Below are 14,168 nucleotides of genomic sequence, written 5' to 3' on the forward strand. Positions count from 1 at the left end.
ACCACCCCCTCTGAATCTGGAACCACTATGCCTGGAGAATCCACCTCCTTCTGCAAGTAATCAACTGCCACCTGCCTGGCTTTCCAAGAGGTCCCCGTGGAAAGAACATACTCATCTACAGGAGTTTCTTTATCCCGAATACTACGAGACATTAGAGCATAAGTTACCTGTAAAGTTTCCTCTGACTAACAAACACAAGAACTACCAACATTAGTACTGGAAAGTACCTGCCAACTGCTGCCATCAACTGGTAAGCTATCCACCATCTGGTCCGGAAAAGCCTGCACCTGCAGCGTATCCACACTTAAGTGGCCATTACCAGATTGCCACTCATCACAAAACTGAGGACCTGGGAGAGAGTGCTAAAAGTTTGTAAACTCCATTCTCCACTCCGCCTTCCCAAACTACCTCGCCTGTTGCCTTGTCCCGGAGAGCAACAAAATGCTTATCAAACTCCACCCGTACGCCAGTCTTGCAAACCTAATGCACTGACAACATATGAAAACCAAGTGACGGAACATACAACACCTGGGACGAATGCTTCCCCCCTCTGCCATCGGGAACTATCTCCAACCTGCCCTCACTGTGAATTAGGATAGTGGATGTATCCCCAGTAAGAATGTGACCAGAATACCTACAGAGATCCTGTAAATCTGAACGGAAAGGAGTCATGTGCCTGGAAGCACCACTGTCTAGAATCCACTCCCGAGTATCCGTAGCAGCGAGTTCTCCAACCTCCTCCCTGCCTGAAGAAAATGAAACATCGGTGTCCATCACCTCCAAGTGCACAAATGCTGGAGTCTTCACGATTGCTGCTGAGGATTCTTCACCCTTCTCGGTCTTCCGCTTGGGACGTTGCCTCCAATAGTGGCCTTTCTCGCCACAATCATTACATGTCCTCTCTGCCTTCAGTTTCTCGCGGTCAGCGTCGGACTTCTTCTCAAAAGACTTCTCTGGTGAAGCCTCCCTTTGCCCTTGTTATGGCCTTTCGATCGTTGGCCAGTTAAGGCCTCTGAACCTCCGCCCTGTGGAGGGTTCGAGAATCTTCCTCTTGGACCAAGACCATGGGCACAAGCTCCTCCCATGTAATGGTGCTCAGCCTCCCACTAGTAATCAAAGACGAGTAGAATGCTGAGTACTGAGAGGGCAAATGTGACAGCAACGTTATGGCCATGTCCTCTGACGATATCTCCTTCCCAATCTAGAGAACTTCCTGCTGAAGAGCAGGCAGCTTGTTAATATGCTCCCGCATCGTCAACGACTTTGCAGGGCTCATAACCCGCATCTATACTTCCAAGGAAATCCTCTTCATGGGCAATACCCTGTGGTAAAGAGAAGCCAAATGCTGCCATATACCTCTGGCTAGCGTCATATGCTTTATATGATTGATTACCTGCGGTGTGCAGTTGAGGAAGATAAATGAGCAGACCCTGGCATTGACACGATCCCACAACTGTGCCTGTGTCTCCCGGTCCTTACGAATCGACGGTAACTCCCCTTCCTCTACCTCCGGCTGTGGAACCCCAACAACGATGAAATCAGCAAGGTAGTAAGACTCCAGAACAGATTCCATCATAACCTTCCATATGCCGTAGTTGTCCACCGGGAACGTGGGGAGTGTCGGGATCTTCACATGTCTCTCAGCCATCTCAAGCAGATCATGGCGGGGATGTAACTGAAAAGGGTGGGTGGGTGGTAACAAAGAAGAACTTAGCCTGCAAGTGGCTGTCCAACAAATCAGCCCACCTTCCTCTTGCTTCTCCTCTTCCCGAACAGTCCAAAACAGTCCACCAATCAGCAACACAACAGTCCCCCTCTTGCTCACACAACTCCCAAGAACTATCAAGAGCCTAGGGCTTTGATACCATGTCAAAATACGCAGCGAAGATGATGACCAAATCTGGGAACACTAGAGCAAACACAATGCAGAAAAACAGCACAACAGAAGGAGAGAGATAGAGGCGTGTAACTCTGCTCTATACACACAAAGAAGATCCCGAATACATGTGACAAGGGGCTGTTAAAGTGAGTATCTCATGTGGAAACGAGTTGTAACTAAGTGAGTCGGCCATTTCCATTGTGAGGGTGTATATACCCATGCCCACCCATTGTAATATCCAACTATTCATTGCTAATACACGTCAAGCGTTGTTCGCCAACCTCTCTCTCTCTCCATCTGCGTCAACTTCTCTCTCGCTCACTGCCTGTGTAAAGCTTTCGCTGCACCAACTCTGACATGGTATCAGAGCTTGAAGGCTTCTGATCCTTGGACACACACAAGGCACGAGGGAGGAGACGCGCGGCAGACTGCGTCTGCATCAAGGCTAGAGCAAACCTGCGTTTCTTCTTGAAGCAGCCAAAGCACCCAAGGCCAGCAAAAGCTACGGAAAGTTGCTGTGCAAGGGCAGCGAGGAGTCGCAGGGGGAGCTCAGAATCGAAGGCACCGGAGCAAGGCGAGCTGGTGGCGCTGGACAAGGGATTTTCATTCGAGCTGGACGAGCTGCTACGGGCGTCCGCCTACGTTCTTGGCAAGGGCGGCCTGGGGATCGTGTACAAGGTAGTGCTGGGCAGTGCGCTGCCGGTGGCCGTTCGACGGCTGGGCAAAGGCGGTGCCCAGCACTTCAAGGAGTTCGAGACGAAAGTTCAAGCCATCGCCCGCGTCCGGCACCCTAACGTCGTCAGGCGGCAGAGCAAGAGGAGGCCAGTGGCACCGCTCGTGCAGCAGAAGTGCAGCCGCAAGAGAACCGCCGGCTGGGAGAAGAGAAGGCGAAGGGAGGAGACGTGCGTTATCGAAGACCGGGTCGACTGAGAAGAGGTGGACGGAGTTTTCGAGATGGGACTCCCGTGTTCGAGCAAGGATGACAAACTGAATGGCGACAATTATGCGCATTGGAACTTGATCATGAGGCTATGGTTTAGCAGAAAAGGCTTATGGGACATTGTTGATGGCTCGGAGGAACGTCCCCCAAGGGATAGCAATCGGTTTACACGTCTTCAGGAGGAGGAGTTTCTGAAATCTCTTGTGGATTGGGATGCTCACAATGCGAAGGCGATGTCGGCGATTGCAGAATCTCTCACCAAGGAAATTTCCCCTGCCATTCAGACTTTAAAGACTGCCAAGGAAATGTGGTCAAAGCTTGCAGGAATGTTCGATCGAGACTCAACAATGCGAGCAGTAACCCTTCTCGGCCAGTTGTTTTCCATCAAGTTTGAAACCGGGACCTCTATGCAGTCACTTCTAATGAAGGCAAAGGTTATCCATGATCAGTTATCGGCTATGAATAGTGCATTAACTAGTACCCAGTTAGCTGCCTTGGTTCTTACGAAGTTGCTGAGGAGTACGAGATGGTCTCGAGGGCATTACGCTTACAAGTCACGAAGGAAAAGCTGGAATTTGATGATCTCAGCTCTTTTCTCATTGAGGAGGAAGCAGTGCTCATTTCCCAAGGCAAGATTCGGGTTCCGAAGGATGTAGAATCGGCACATGCTGCATCGGAATCCAATAAGAAGTCTAGGAGCCGTTGTTATAAGTGCGGAAAGCGAGGGCATTTGGCTCGGGATTGCAAATCCAAAGCTAAAGCTCAAGGCTCGACAAATGACAAAGGCAAAGGCAAAGCTGACGAGGATGACAGTGACAATGATTCTAAGAGGGATGCTACGGCGTCTGCCGGTGTGGCGAGGACTACACTGGCACATGCTCCAGCATTCTAGCTTGGTGGATGGATGCTACCACGTGCTTCAGCCAGAGAGAGGCATGTGAGTGGCAGAGAGGGGCAGTCTGTGCTCCCGTTCTGGTGATTTGGACCCGTGTGTCGGAGTTCAAGGCACATGCATCTGGCATGGAACAGCTTGACAAATCTATGAACGTGATGTGTTCGTAGTTCATTGGTAGCAGATTATGGACGGGATGAGTTCCTAGTTCATTGTCAGAGGACTTTGGAGGTCATGTGTTGACAGTTCAATGTACAGGAGATCTCTTGAACGTGTGTGTTCGCAGTTCAACGAATGGGGGATCATGGATGTGGAGTTGTCTGCAATTCATTATTCTATGTGGCAGCTGAAGCTCAAGATGGCATTCCTTGAGGAGACAGGTTATTTGGTGCATTTTCCGAGGTGTATTCAGTATCCGGCCGGTACTGAGGTGTCCATGGTTGCATCTACATCAACTTGGTTTCTTCATCTATGTCCACTATGAGCTACAGAGAGGGTGTTAAAAGTGAGTATCTCATGTGGAAACGAGTCGTAACTAAGTGAGTCGGCCATTTCCATTGTGAGGGTAGATATACCCATGCCCACCCATTGTAATATCCAACTATTCATTGCTAATACACGTCAAGCGTTGTTCGCCAACCTCTCTCTCTCTCCATCTGCGTCAACTCCTCTCTCGCTCACTGCCTGTGTAAAGCTTTCGCTGCACCAACTCTGACAATACAGACGCAGTCTGCCGCGCGTCTCCTCCCTCGTGCCTTGTGTGTGTCCAAGGATCAGAAGCCTTCAAGCCCTGATACCATGTCAGAGTTGGTGCAGCGAAAGCTTTACACAGGCAGTGAGCGAGAGAGAAGTTGACGCAGATGGAGAGAGAGAGAGGTTGGCGAACAACGCTTGACGTGTATTAGCAATGAATAGTTGGATATTACAATGGGTGGGCATGGGTATATATACCCTCACAATGGAAATGGCCGACTCACTTAGTTACGACTCGTTTCCACATGAGATACTCACTTTAACAGGGGCTGGGGGGCCATTTTATATGGCCCCCAAAGTGCAGTCGACTAGCTAAATGACAGTCGACTAGCTAAATGACAGCCGACAGGCCTAGATCTCCACGACCAGCACAGACACCCAGTCCACCAGTTAAGAACAGTCAGCCAGCAATATCAGGGTGTCCACGACCTGTTCCACAATCGGCCAGCACCAGGACTGAAGTCGGATACTACAGGTACAGTCGGCCACCTACCAAGATCTCCTGCCACCATAGAAGTGCCACCCAAGCCACAGAAAAAATGGGAAAAATGGGGGAAAAATACGGGGAGTGAGGAAAAATGAGAACACCTAAAAGGGCAGGCACACCCACAACAAAGGCCCTGGTGTCTAGATAAAGGCAGGAGATGACTTCTAACAATAGGCGGAAAATGCAGGGTGCACCGATGTTATTACAATAAAGTAGGTAGCAGAGGAACCTCATGTGTCTGGGCTCATAATGTGTCGTCCTCCTCCTGGACCGTGTTCTTCGCCTCAATATCCACCACCTGTGGGGCTGCCTCTATATATCGCTAAAGCAAGTCCCGGATCTCTGGCTGGCAAGTGGAGGGTCCGGGTCGCCAGGAGCGGGGGCATGGCTAGGTGCGTGATGCCAGCCTACCACAGGTCTGAAGGGTGCTCACTTACAGCATGAGCATGGTGAGCACTATGGTGAGCAGATGAGAGAGAGAGAGAGAGAGAGAGAGAGAGAGAGAGAGAGAGAATACATAATACATAAACCAGTTGCCAGTTACAGAATTTGCAAAAGGAACCAATGACCAAATAGGGCCGTCAAATTGTCAAATAGAAAAACTTCTCAAAAAATATAGCCTACCTCCATGAGCTCAACTTTTGCTTCATCCACCCCTGCAACATCTTCAAATTTCACAGTGGGACTGCTCAGTCGCCTCTTCTGATTCAAGGAATTCCCACCAGACAATTGCCGATGCATCAGCCACAACAGAGGACTGAGAGGGATCCAGAGCGATAAGATGGTGATCAAAGTAGTTCTTAAAGCTGCACTCATTGGCTGGGGTGCGGAACTATATGTAACACCCCTTTCCCTCATCAGGTTCAGAAGGTATGCTTCATCATTTTCAATCCGCCTGGTAGCATACTGCCATGGATGAGACTGAGCCTTCAGCAGCTGTTCAGGGGCACCAGCAATAGCTTTTAAAGAAGAAGAAAATGCGGATGCAGCAGCAGATGCTGCAGACTCTCTTATCACACTGGCTTCAATATGGCCCTGGTTAGCCATGACATCATCTGTAGTTGTTTTTGAAGAAGTGGACATTGCCAATGCAGGAGACTGTCTCCTTATAGTGGTATCAATGTTCTTTTGCTTGGCAATGTCTGAATCCATGCCTGTTTTTGACAAGGCTGAGAATGCCAAACCAGGAGACTCCGCTCTCAAAGCCACTTCAGCTTCCCATTGTTTGGTAATATCTTTGTCCATAGCTGCTTTCAATGCAGTGACTTCAGTTTGGAAATGCTTGGCCATGTCTTCATCCAAACCTGCTTTCAAAGAAGCTGAAAGCCCCAACGTTGAAGCAGATTTCAATGCCTCTGACTCTATAACTGAAGTGGTGTCGCTCTTGTCATTAGGCAAGATGATGGCATCATCCATGGCAAACCCTCTGAGTGTTGATGGTGAAGGGTTTGATGTGTCCTCATTGCCGGCGGGCTTGACATTGAAAAACACTTGTCGGGAACCTTCTTCAAAGAGGGCAGTGGTGACAGTTCCGGAGTGGAGGTAGCTAACAAGATCGGAGTAAGGTACGGAATGGGGGGCAGCGATGGATGTGAGCTTGAGGCAAAGGCATCCCATGGCGATGGTGCATCCAAAAAGGGTGGAGAGGGCTACCTGTTTGGAGTGGGCGCGGCTGTAGAGAACAAAAGCTCGCAGGATAACGGAGGGGGACCATCGCCTGAGGCTGCGCAGCGCCAGGCGCAACCTCCCTCTGAGTCGGAAGGGCTTCTTACGCTCCTCTCTATGCTTGCTTAATGCAGCAGTATGCTGCTGCTTTTGCTGCCCCTGCCCCCCCTCCTTCTCGCACACGCTGCTCTTGCCATGGCCTGCGAATTTGCACATTACAGCGGTAGAGTTTTGCCTCTTACGGGCGCCATGGCCATGACCCTTGCTGAGCGTCAATGAGCGGCTCCCGCCAACATACTCGGGGTTTCTGTAGTGAAATGGAGCGTGCAGGGGGAGAGCATCCATGGCGATGGCGAAGCACGCCATGACACCCCTTCTATAGCAAAAGGATAGCACGACTCTTTATCGGAGGGGAAATAAAAATTTACCAGCATTAATTGGTGAAGCGTGTGTGTTGTTTGGGGTAAAGTCTCGTGATCGACTCTTACCTCCAGCTCTCATCCTTAATGACACTACAATAAAAAGTCTCGCATTACAAATATATATATATATATATATACAAGCAGCAAACTAGGTGAGTGAAAATTGATATTTTTTTAAATTGCCTTTGTGAGCCTTAATAAACTATTGCTTTGTAAACCTTAACCACGGAAAATTATTTCAAATTAACCCTAAGTGGCTTGCAAATGTGTCCAAATAGGTGTCTATCTATATGTATAGATACTATAGTCACTTGTTGTGACATATAAATTGTGCTAAAATACCCTATAGGAGTTACAACAGATACTATCGTGTTTATAGGTTGTATACAAAAATTATCTATTTGTCGATTTCAAGTCGTTTGCAAGCAAAACATCAATCAAATTGTCAGTGAGAAGTTTAACACGAACAACTTCCATGCATGAAATTCAAAATGATCAATTTTTTAATGGAAAAAGGATTTTGGGACTTTATTGAAGGAGACAATGATGAGGAGCCTCCAGAATCGCCTGATAACATCAACCAAATTATCAGTGAGAAGCTTGACAAGAATAACTTCCATGCGTCGAAGTTCAAGATGACCAAGCAAAGATATCTAACAACATCAACAAAATTGTCAGCAGTGAGAAGCTTGACAAGAACAACTTCCATGCGTGGAAGTTCAAAATAACCAATTTCCTCATAAGAAAACGATTTTGGGACTATGTTGAAGGAGACAAAGAGAAGCCTCCGGAATTGCCTAAAGAGAACGTTATTCCAACAGAGATAAAGACATTCAAAGACTGGAACCATAAAGAGAATGCAGAGGAGCGGGAGAGCTTGAGTTCCCTGTATAAGCACGCACACACACACACACACACACACACACACACAAGATAGAGAGCAAGACATAAGAGAGAGCAGAGGAGAGGGAGAGCTTGAGTTCCTTGTATAAGCATGCACACACACACACAAGATAGAGAGCAAGACACAAGAGAGAGCCATAAAAAGAATGCAGAGGAGAGAGAGAGCTTGAGTTCCTTGTATAAGCACACACGCACACACACACACACACACACACACACAAGATAGAGAGCAAGACACAAGAGAGAGATGGATGGTTGAATTTTCTACTATCTTCTTCTCTTCTCTACAACCATAAATCTAAAAGATAAGAGTACATACATAAAGGGAAAGTACTCTCCTATAAAATAACATATAATGGTCGGGGTCCATAGTGTGAATCCGACTATATGAGCTAGCACTATAACTATGCCATAACTCTAGTACTCCAAAGTGACTATCACATAGCATGTCATCCCACTGGCGACATATCAACCATAATCTCATCAACCGTGCCAGTGGTATAAGTGCGGAAGCTATCACCCAGGCGAGTCATCAATGTCCATCATAGTACTAGCTAAGCTCAATATCTCAACAAACTAGGGTGCAAGGAAAAGAATGTTGGCTAAAAAGCAAACAGTTTGTAAGTTAAGTGCATAAGGTCAAATGAAGGGGGAGAGTACTTCTTTAATGAGTGTAATGAATACTTGAGAAAACATGGATTTTAGAGGCAATTCACATGCAAGTACAGGTACACTTCACAACAAAATGGTATTGTTGAGAGAAAGAATAGGCACATTGCAAACTTTGCTCATGCAGGCTAAGAAGAGTATGCCTCACCATTATTGGGCTGAAGTAGTTAACTACAATATATATTATGAACAAGACCCTCATAGTAGCAGTGCATAATGATGTGACTCCAGAGGAGAACTATATTGGTAGAAAACCATAATTGTCACACTTGAAAGTGTTTGGATTCATTGCATATATACTCATTCTGATAAGCTACATAGTAAGTTAGATCCAAAGGCTAAAATTTATGTGTTCATTGGTTACTCCCTTGAGTAAAAGGGGTATAAACATTATAACCCTATCACATGTGAGATGAGGGTGAGCAAGAATGTTGTCTTTAATGAGATGTGAGCAATTGGTATGCTACTGTAAAAGACTTGATTGTTGCTGATACACAAGAACAGGTGGTTACACAGAATACAGGTCAGCAACCACAATCATTGAGTGGACCAAGAGATAGACCATGGAGTAGAAGGCTACGTAGAAAAATTAGCCATGCAGGTTTAGCAAGTGCATCACATAAAGGTAAAGAAAAGGTTGATGAGTCTCTTAGTATGCCTGACATTTCAACAAGGCATTCATATGTTGATGGAGAATCTAGTGGCTCGAAGCAGAGCCTTGACGAGGAGTTTGGGATTCCAGTTATTAGGACACCGGGTGCAAGGAAGTCTCAAGCAACGGCTGCCTGCCACATAAGGACACCAATGATAGATCCGAGACCATGCAGATCAGGTAGGGTCAAAAACCCTATTCAAAGATTTATGTAAGATGGTTATGTAGCTCACCATCAAGAAGGGGGGAATGTTAATCCGATTCTAAGATTAACAAGAAAGCTACCGCCATTATCTTACATCAAGGAGTCACGATAGATACACCAAAGGGTCATACATTCAAGATATCAAGCAATAATGTCCAAAGCTACAACTTGGACAAGCACCCGTAATGGTGTGATGGAGTATTTATGTGGCGATTTCCACTTCAAGAGCGTGTGGTAGCAAGTTAGGATGAAGTCCTAAGTGATGTACTTCATGGATATATTATGAAAGTAGTCATTGTAATAGCATTAGGCCTCTTATGAGCCTAAAGTGCCAGGGCGGCCATAGTTTGAGTGTGAACACTTATGGCCATGTATATAAGTGAATTTCTCTTATAATACAACATACTCTCCCATTGTGCAATTGAGTCTTGCTCTTGCTAATACTCTTGCTAATCTATCTCCCTAATGCATGCTAGTGAGTGTGTGTGAGTGAAGTGAGGTGAGAGGAGAAACGAGGACCCATAGTGCAACGCGACGGTGTGACAACGCTCGTGAGAGACGCGGTGGAATTGCTTCTCAAGGAATTGTAGAACTTGGAGACCTCGAGGGTCACGAGCTCGGCCATTGGAAAGATCCTCATGACAGTTGCGGTTTACCAGGTAATCTCTTTTTGGATGTGTTTCAAGGAAGGTTAGGGTGAGTCTTAACATTTTTTATGTCGCCGGGGAGCCATCCCTTGGCTTTTTCCACCATTTTGTCTCTAATCTATGCATAACTCATTTTCCATTATCTTGATTAGTGGTTTTCTATGAAAAAGATGTGGATTTGATGGTGATTTGTGTGAGATTTGGTGTAGAATAGCTCTCTTTTTTGTTTTTGAAAAGAATGCTTTTTTCTTAAATTTTAGATTAATTTGTTGTTTTTGTTGTTATTTTTGTTGTTTTTCATGTTCTTAGGACTTGCACATAGTTGTATTAGGCTTAGTTTACATCCATTGCATCAAACAATGCAAGAAAATGCATTTCTTAGTGAATGTTAGCTCTCTTTAGTTTAAACATAGATCTAAGATCATTAATTTTAGTTTCATTATGTGTTTTTTGTTGAAATTGTTTGGATTAGAGTGTTAGCAAGCATTAGCAGTAGCTCAATCTTTCAATAAATTTCTTAAAATCATAAAAAAACCCTTGAATTTGACTAATTTCTCTTAATGGGCTGGTTTTTGTCATTAAGAGTGATTAATCTTGTTCAAAGAGGCTAAAAATTTAGAAAATGAGCACCTAATCACATCAATTGTTTGATCAATTGGAGAAATTTGACTCTCTTTGCTTAATTTTGCCTTAAAGAGGAGACTATAATTAGGAGTCTAACTAATCCCCTAATTTTGATTAATTTACACAATTGTTGATACACAAAGATTAGTTTTTCCTTGCTCTATCCAATGATGTGCTCAATTGTGTAAATTAATTAGGAATTAGTGGTGTGGTTAATTAGTCTTGATTAGTGTAAAAGATAAAGATTAGTGAAAAGATTAATCATAGATTAATTCTTAATCACCTTTTTACATAACTCATTAAGGCTAATGAGCATTCAATGAGAAGATGCTCATGAGTTGTCAATTTGTCCATTTTGGGGGTCATTTATGAAGGATGTAAGGTGTGTCGTTAAAGGGTTGACTTTTTTGATTCCACTTACCTTTTTTTGGAAAAATGCCCGTATCCCTTTCATTCTAAAATCAAAAAATATTCTCCCCAAAAAGGAAAATTCGTATTTCCCACTAGATATATATATAAAAAAAACTCACGTGAACGGAAATCCCACGTGAACGGAAATCCCACGTGAATGGAAATCTCACGTGAACGAAAATTTGACGTGAAAAAAAAAAATAAAATCGAAATTAATTCCCACGTGAAGTCCATTTCACGCGTGAAAAGTATTTCACGACGTGAAACAGAATTTCATGCGGCCAAAAAAAAAATCGAATTTAATTTCCACGTGAAGTCCGGTTCACGCGTGAAGTGTCATGTGAAACAGTTCACGACGCGACAAAAAAATACCCCTGTTTGGAGGCCCATATCTCCTAAACCATATATCTGATGAAAGCGCTCTAGGGCTCATCGGAAAGCTGACATCGAACTCTTCGACTTTGGATTGTCATTCGAAGTCAAAATCAATCATTTTGGCCTCCAACTAGCAGCCTCAAAATTTATTTTTAAAAAAAGCCCAAAAACCACGAAAAATCGTAAAAAAAAACAGCATGAAAACGATGACGAGCCATAAATGGGCTACTTTTTTAGGGTCTAAATGACAAAATCACGGACAACTTAGGGAAACAAAGTTGTAGTACTCCAAAAATACTACAACTCCCTCATATAGAGTTTTTCAAAATTCCTTTTGGAACACCTGAAGTTCAATTTGGTCCTTATTTGACAGGTGTGGAGGTTGAGAGGTGGTTGCAGAGTAGAAGGATAAAATACCTCAGCAAATTTGGTGTACAAACCTCGTGAGTCTCTATCGGACTCTATGTCAGTGTTTGCATCGAGTTGTTCGATGTGAACGGGTGATTTGGTCTTAGCCATTTGTGGAATAGGCATAGGAGGATGAGGAGGTGCATGAGGGACAAAATCATCATTTGTCAACATCATGTTGGTGAACGGATCTTCCTGAGCCTAGAGAGGTTGCAGGGCTCTTGCCTGACCCGGTGCAAAAGTTCAGGTTCAATGGGGGACGGCACACACTCCAGTATGGGGTTAAAGGTTGCAAAAACGGGTGGTGGTTCAAGTTGAGAGACTAATATTGTTCTACCAATGCTTGGGCCTCCTGAAGACGTTGCTTCTTAAGGATGGCATTGGGATATTCGGCCAGTCGTTTTTCCCATTTAGTGTGGTGAGTTTTTGGTGAGCTGCATGGGGAAGGGACAGTTCAGCAGCACGATCATCGCTTGTCGGATGATGTGGTCTTTGTTGAGCCCGTGCGGATGCTAACCCAATCATCAACATGGCCAACGTGCTTAGAGCGTTGTTTCTTTTGGGATGTGGCCTTCTTTAGCTTGGCCTGCAAACCGTGTGACGACATTCAATGGAACAATGGATATCTTCCCATGTTTAACACTCAAGACGTCTCGAGGGAACAGGGAAAAAATTCTCAAAATTTTTTTTTGTCTTGAGATAGTGATGGAAAATAGGTTTTAGAAACTCCTCTTCCATTTGGGAAGTTCCTAGCATATGCTTTTTCTGGAACAATATCTCAGAGGTTCACGTGCTTATAACGCCTACGCTAATGGCAAACGGACACCTGTTTAATCCAACGAAGAGTACACCAAGCCTCTTGAGGCTGTAAACAAGCTGTGGGAAAGTATAAAAGTAAAAAATAAATAAATAAAATAAAATAAAATTGTAATTGCTCGTTAAGGAGCATTTAGGCACTCAAACATGGCCACAATAGAAGGAGTACCATGGATCACACAAGGACTAAACCCAATGGCTGACATCTTTGAGCCATTGAGATCTATGCCACTAATTCACCTCCCAATGCCATTGGCCATGCCTATAACAAGCGTGTCATCGGGTTTTACACCCCTAGTCACTTCGATTCCACTAGGCTTTGGCCCCTTGCCTAACATTCCTGCAAATCCTATAAGTACCAACCCTTTCCTCGATGCCCACACCTTGGACATGCTGACTAGTCTAGGAAGGGGGGTGGGCCAAGGACTTAGTGAGTCTCGTCCAACAAGAGTACTCACATACAGCCTCAATGACTCATACAAAAATACGGCCGTACAAATTTCTAAAATTATGGGCAAATATGACGGAACAACCGACCCTATTCAATTCATTTAAATGTTTGAACAAAGATGTGAAGCCTTTGGAAATCCCAACAACCCTACTAAGGTACATATGCTGAACTTATGCTTAGAGAGAAAAGATAGTCGATGGTTCATCGCATTAATGCCAGCGATCAAGACCAACTTCAAAACCTTGAAATCAGCCTTTACACATGGCTTTTCCAGACAAGGTGATCAATGGAGTGTAATAACAGAACTCTATTTAATTGAATGTCAACCCAACGAATCCATTAGAGATTTTATCCTTCGGATAAAACTCTTAGACTTACGTTGTGAGTCATGGGAAAAATCAAACGATGTTCAATTGAGGAGATGTTTCATGATGGGCTTGAAGAATAACAGCTTACACAACTTGATCATTGTAACCAATCCGAAAACATTCGATCAATGTTGTAAAGAAGCAATACGTTTAGATGACAACATGCTAGAAGATGATCATACTACGAGGTGCTGCTGGTAGTGCTTTTGGTTCATACTCTTTCTGCAACTTAGCAGGTGTGTGTGACATTGTGGAATTCTTGCCTCATCTAAACCAAGTGAAGCAATGGCAAAAGAAAGATCGATCTCGGAATCGACATTCCCTTACAGCAGCCAACATCTGTAAAGGAGGATGTAAACCTTCAAAACCGAACATCCTTAATACCTATAAAAGTGACGAGCTAAATGCCTTATGTTGAATGCAATCACTACGACCATCCCAATCCTCATTGTATATACAAAGTACATGTTTTTCTATACTGCATATATTGTAAAACCTTTGACCATGATACTAAAGAGTGTCCCACTTCATCCACAATGGACTCAAAACCTCCATCTTCCGTGCACCAAATAGAAACTGTCCAAAGGGTAGAAACCACTCA

The 14,168-nt window shown here is 44.5% G+C and overlaps 1 protein-coding gene across 2 annotated transcripts in view; it reads right to left on the reverse strand.

Annotated features, from left to right (window-relative positions):
• LOC147604159 (cell division protein ftsH) overlaps positions 1–7,086 on the reverse strand; it is a 32,390-nt gene extending 25,304 nt beyond the window's left edge. Inside the window, exon 1 of one of the 2 annotated variants that reach the window (XM_086795584.1) lies at positions 5,576–7,086. In XM_086795584.1, the coding sequence (XP_086651710.1) occupies positions 5,576–6,982 (1,407 nt within the window). In that variant the 5' untranslated portion in view covers positions 6,983–7,086. The remainder of the gene's footprint in view (positions 1–5,575) is intronic. The other variant, XM_086795585.1, reaches the window with a different exon arrangement.
• Between the last annotated feature and the right edge of the window lie 7,082 nt (positions 7,087–14,168).

Source organism: Cibotium barometz, chromosome 62 (assembly GCF_041138505.1).
Source record: "Cibotium barometz isolate CiBa-2024 chromosome 62, ASM4113850v1, whole genome shotgun sequence".
Lineage (NCBI taxonomy): Eukaryota > Viridiplantae > Streptophyta > Polypodiopsida > Cyatheales > Cibotiaceae > Cibotium > Cibotium barometz.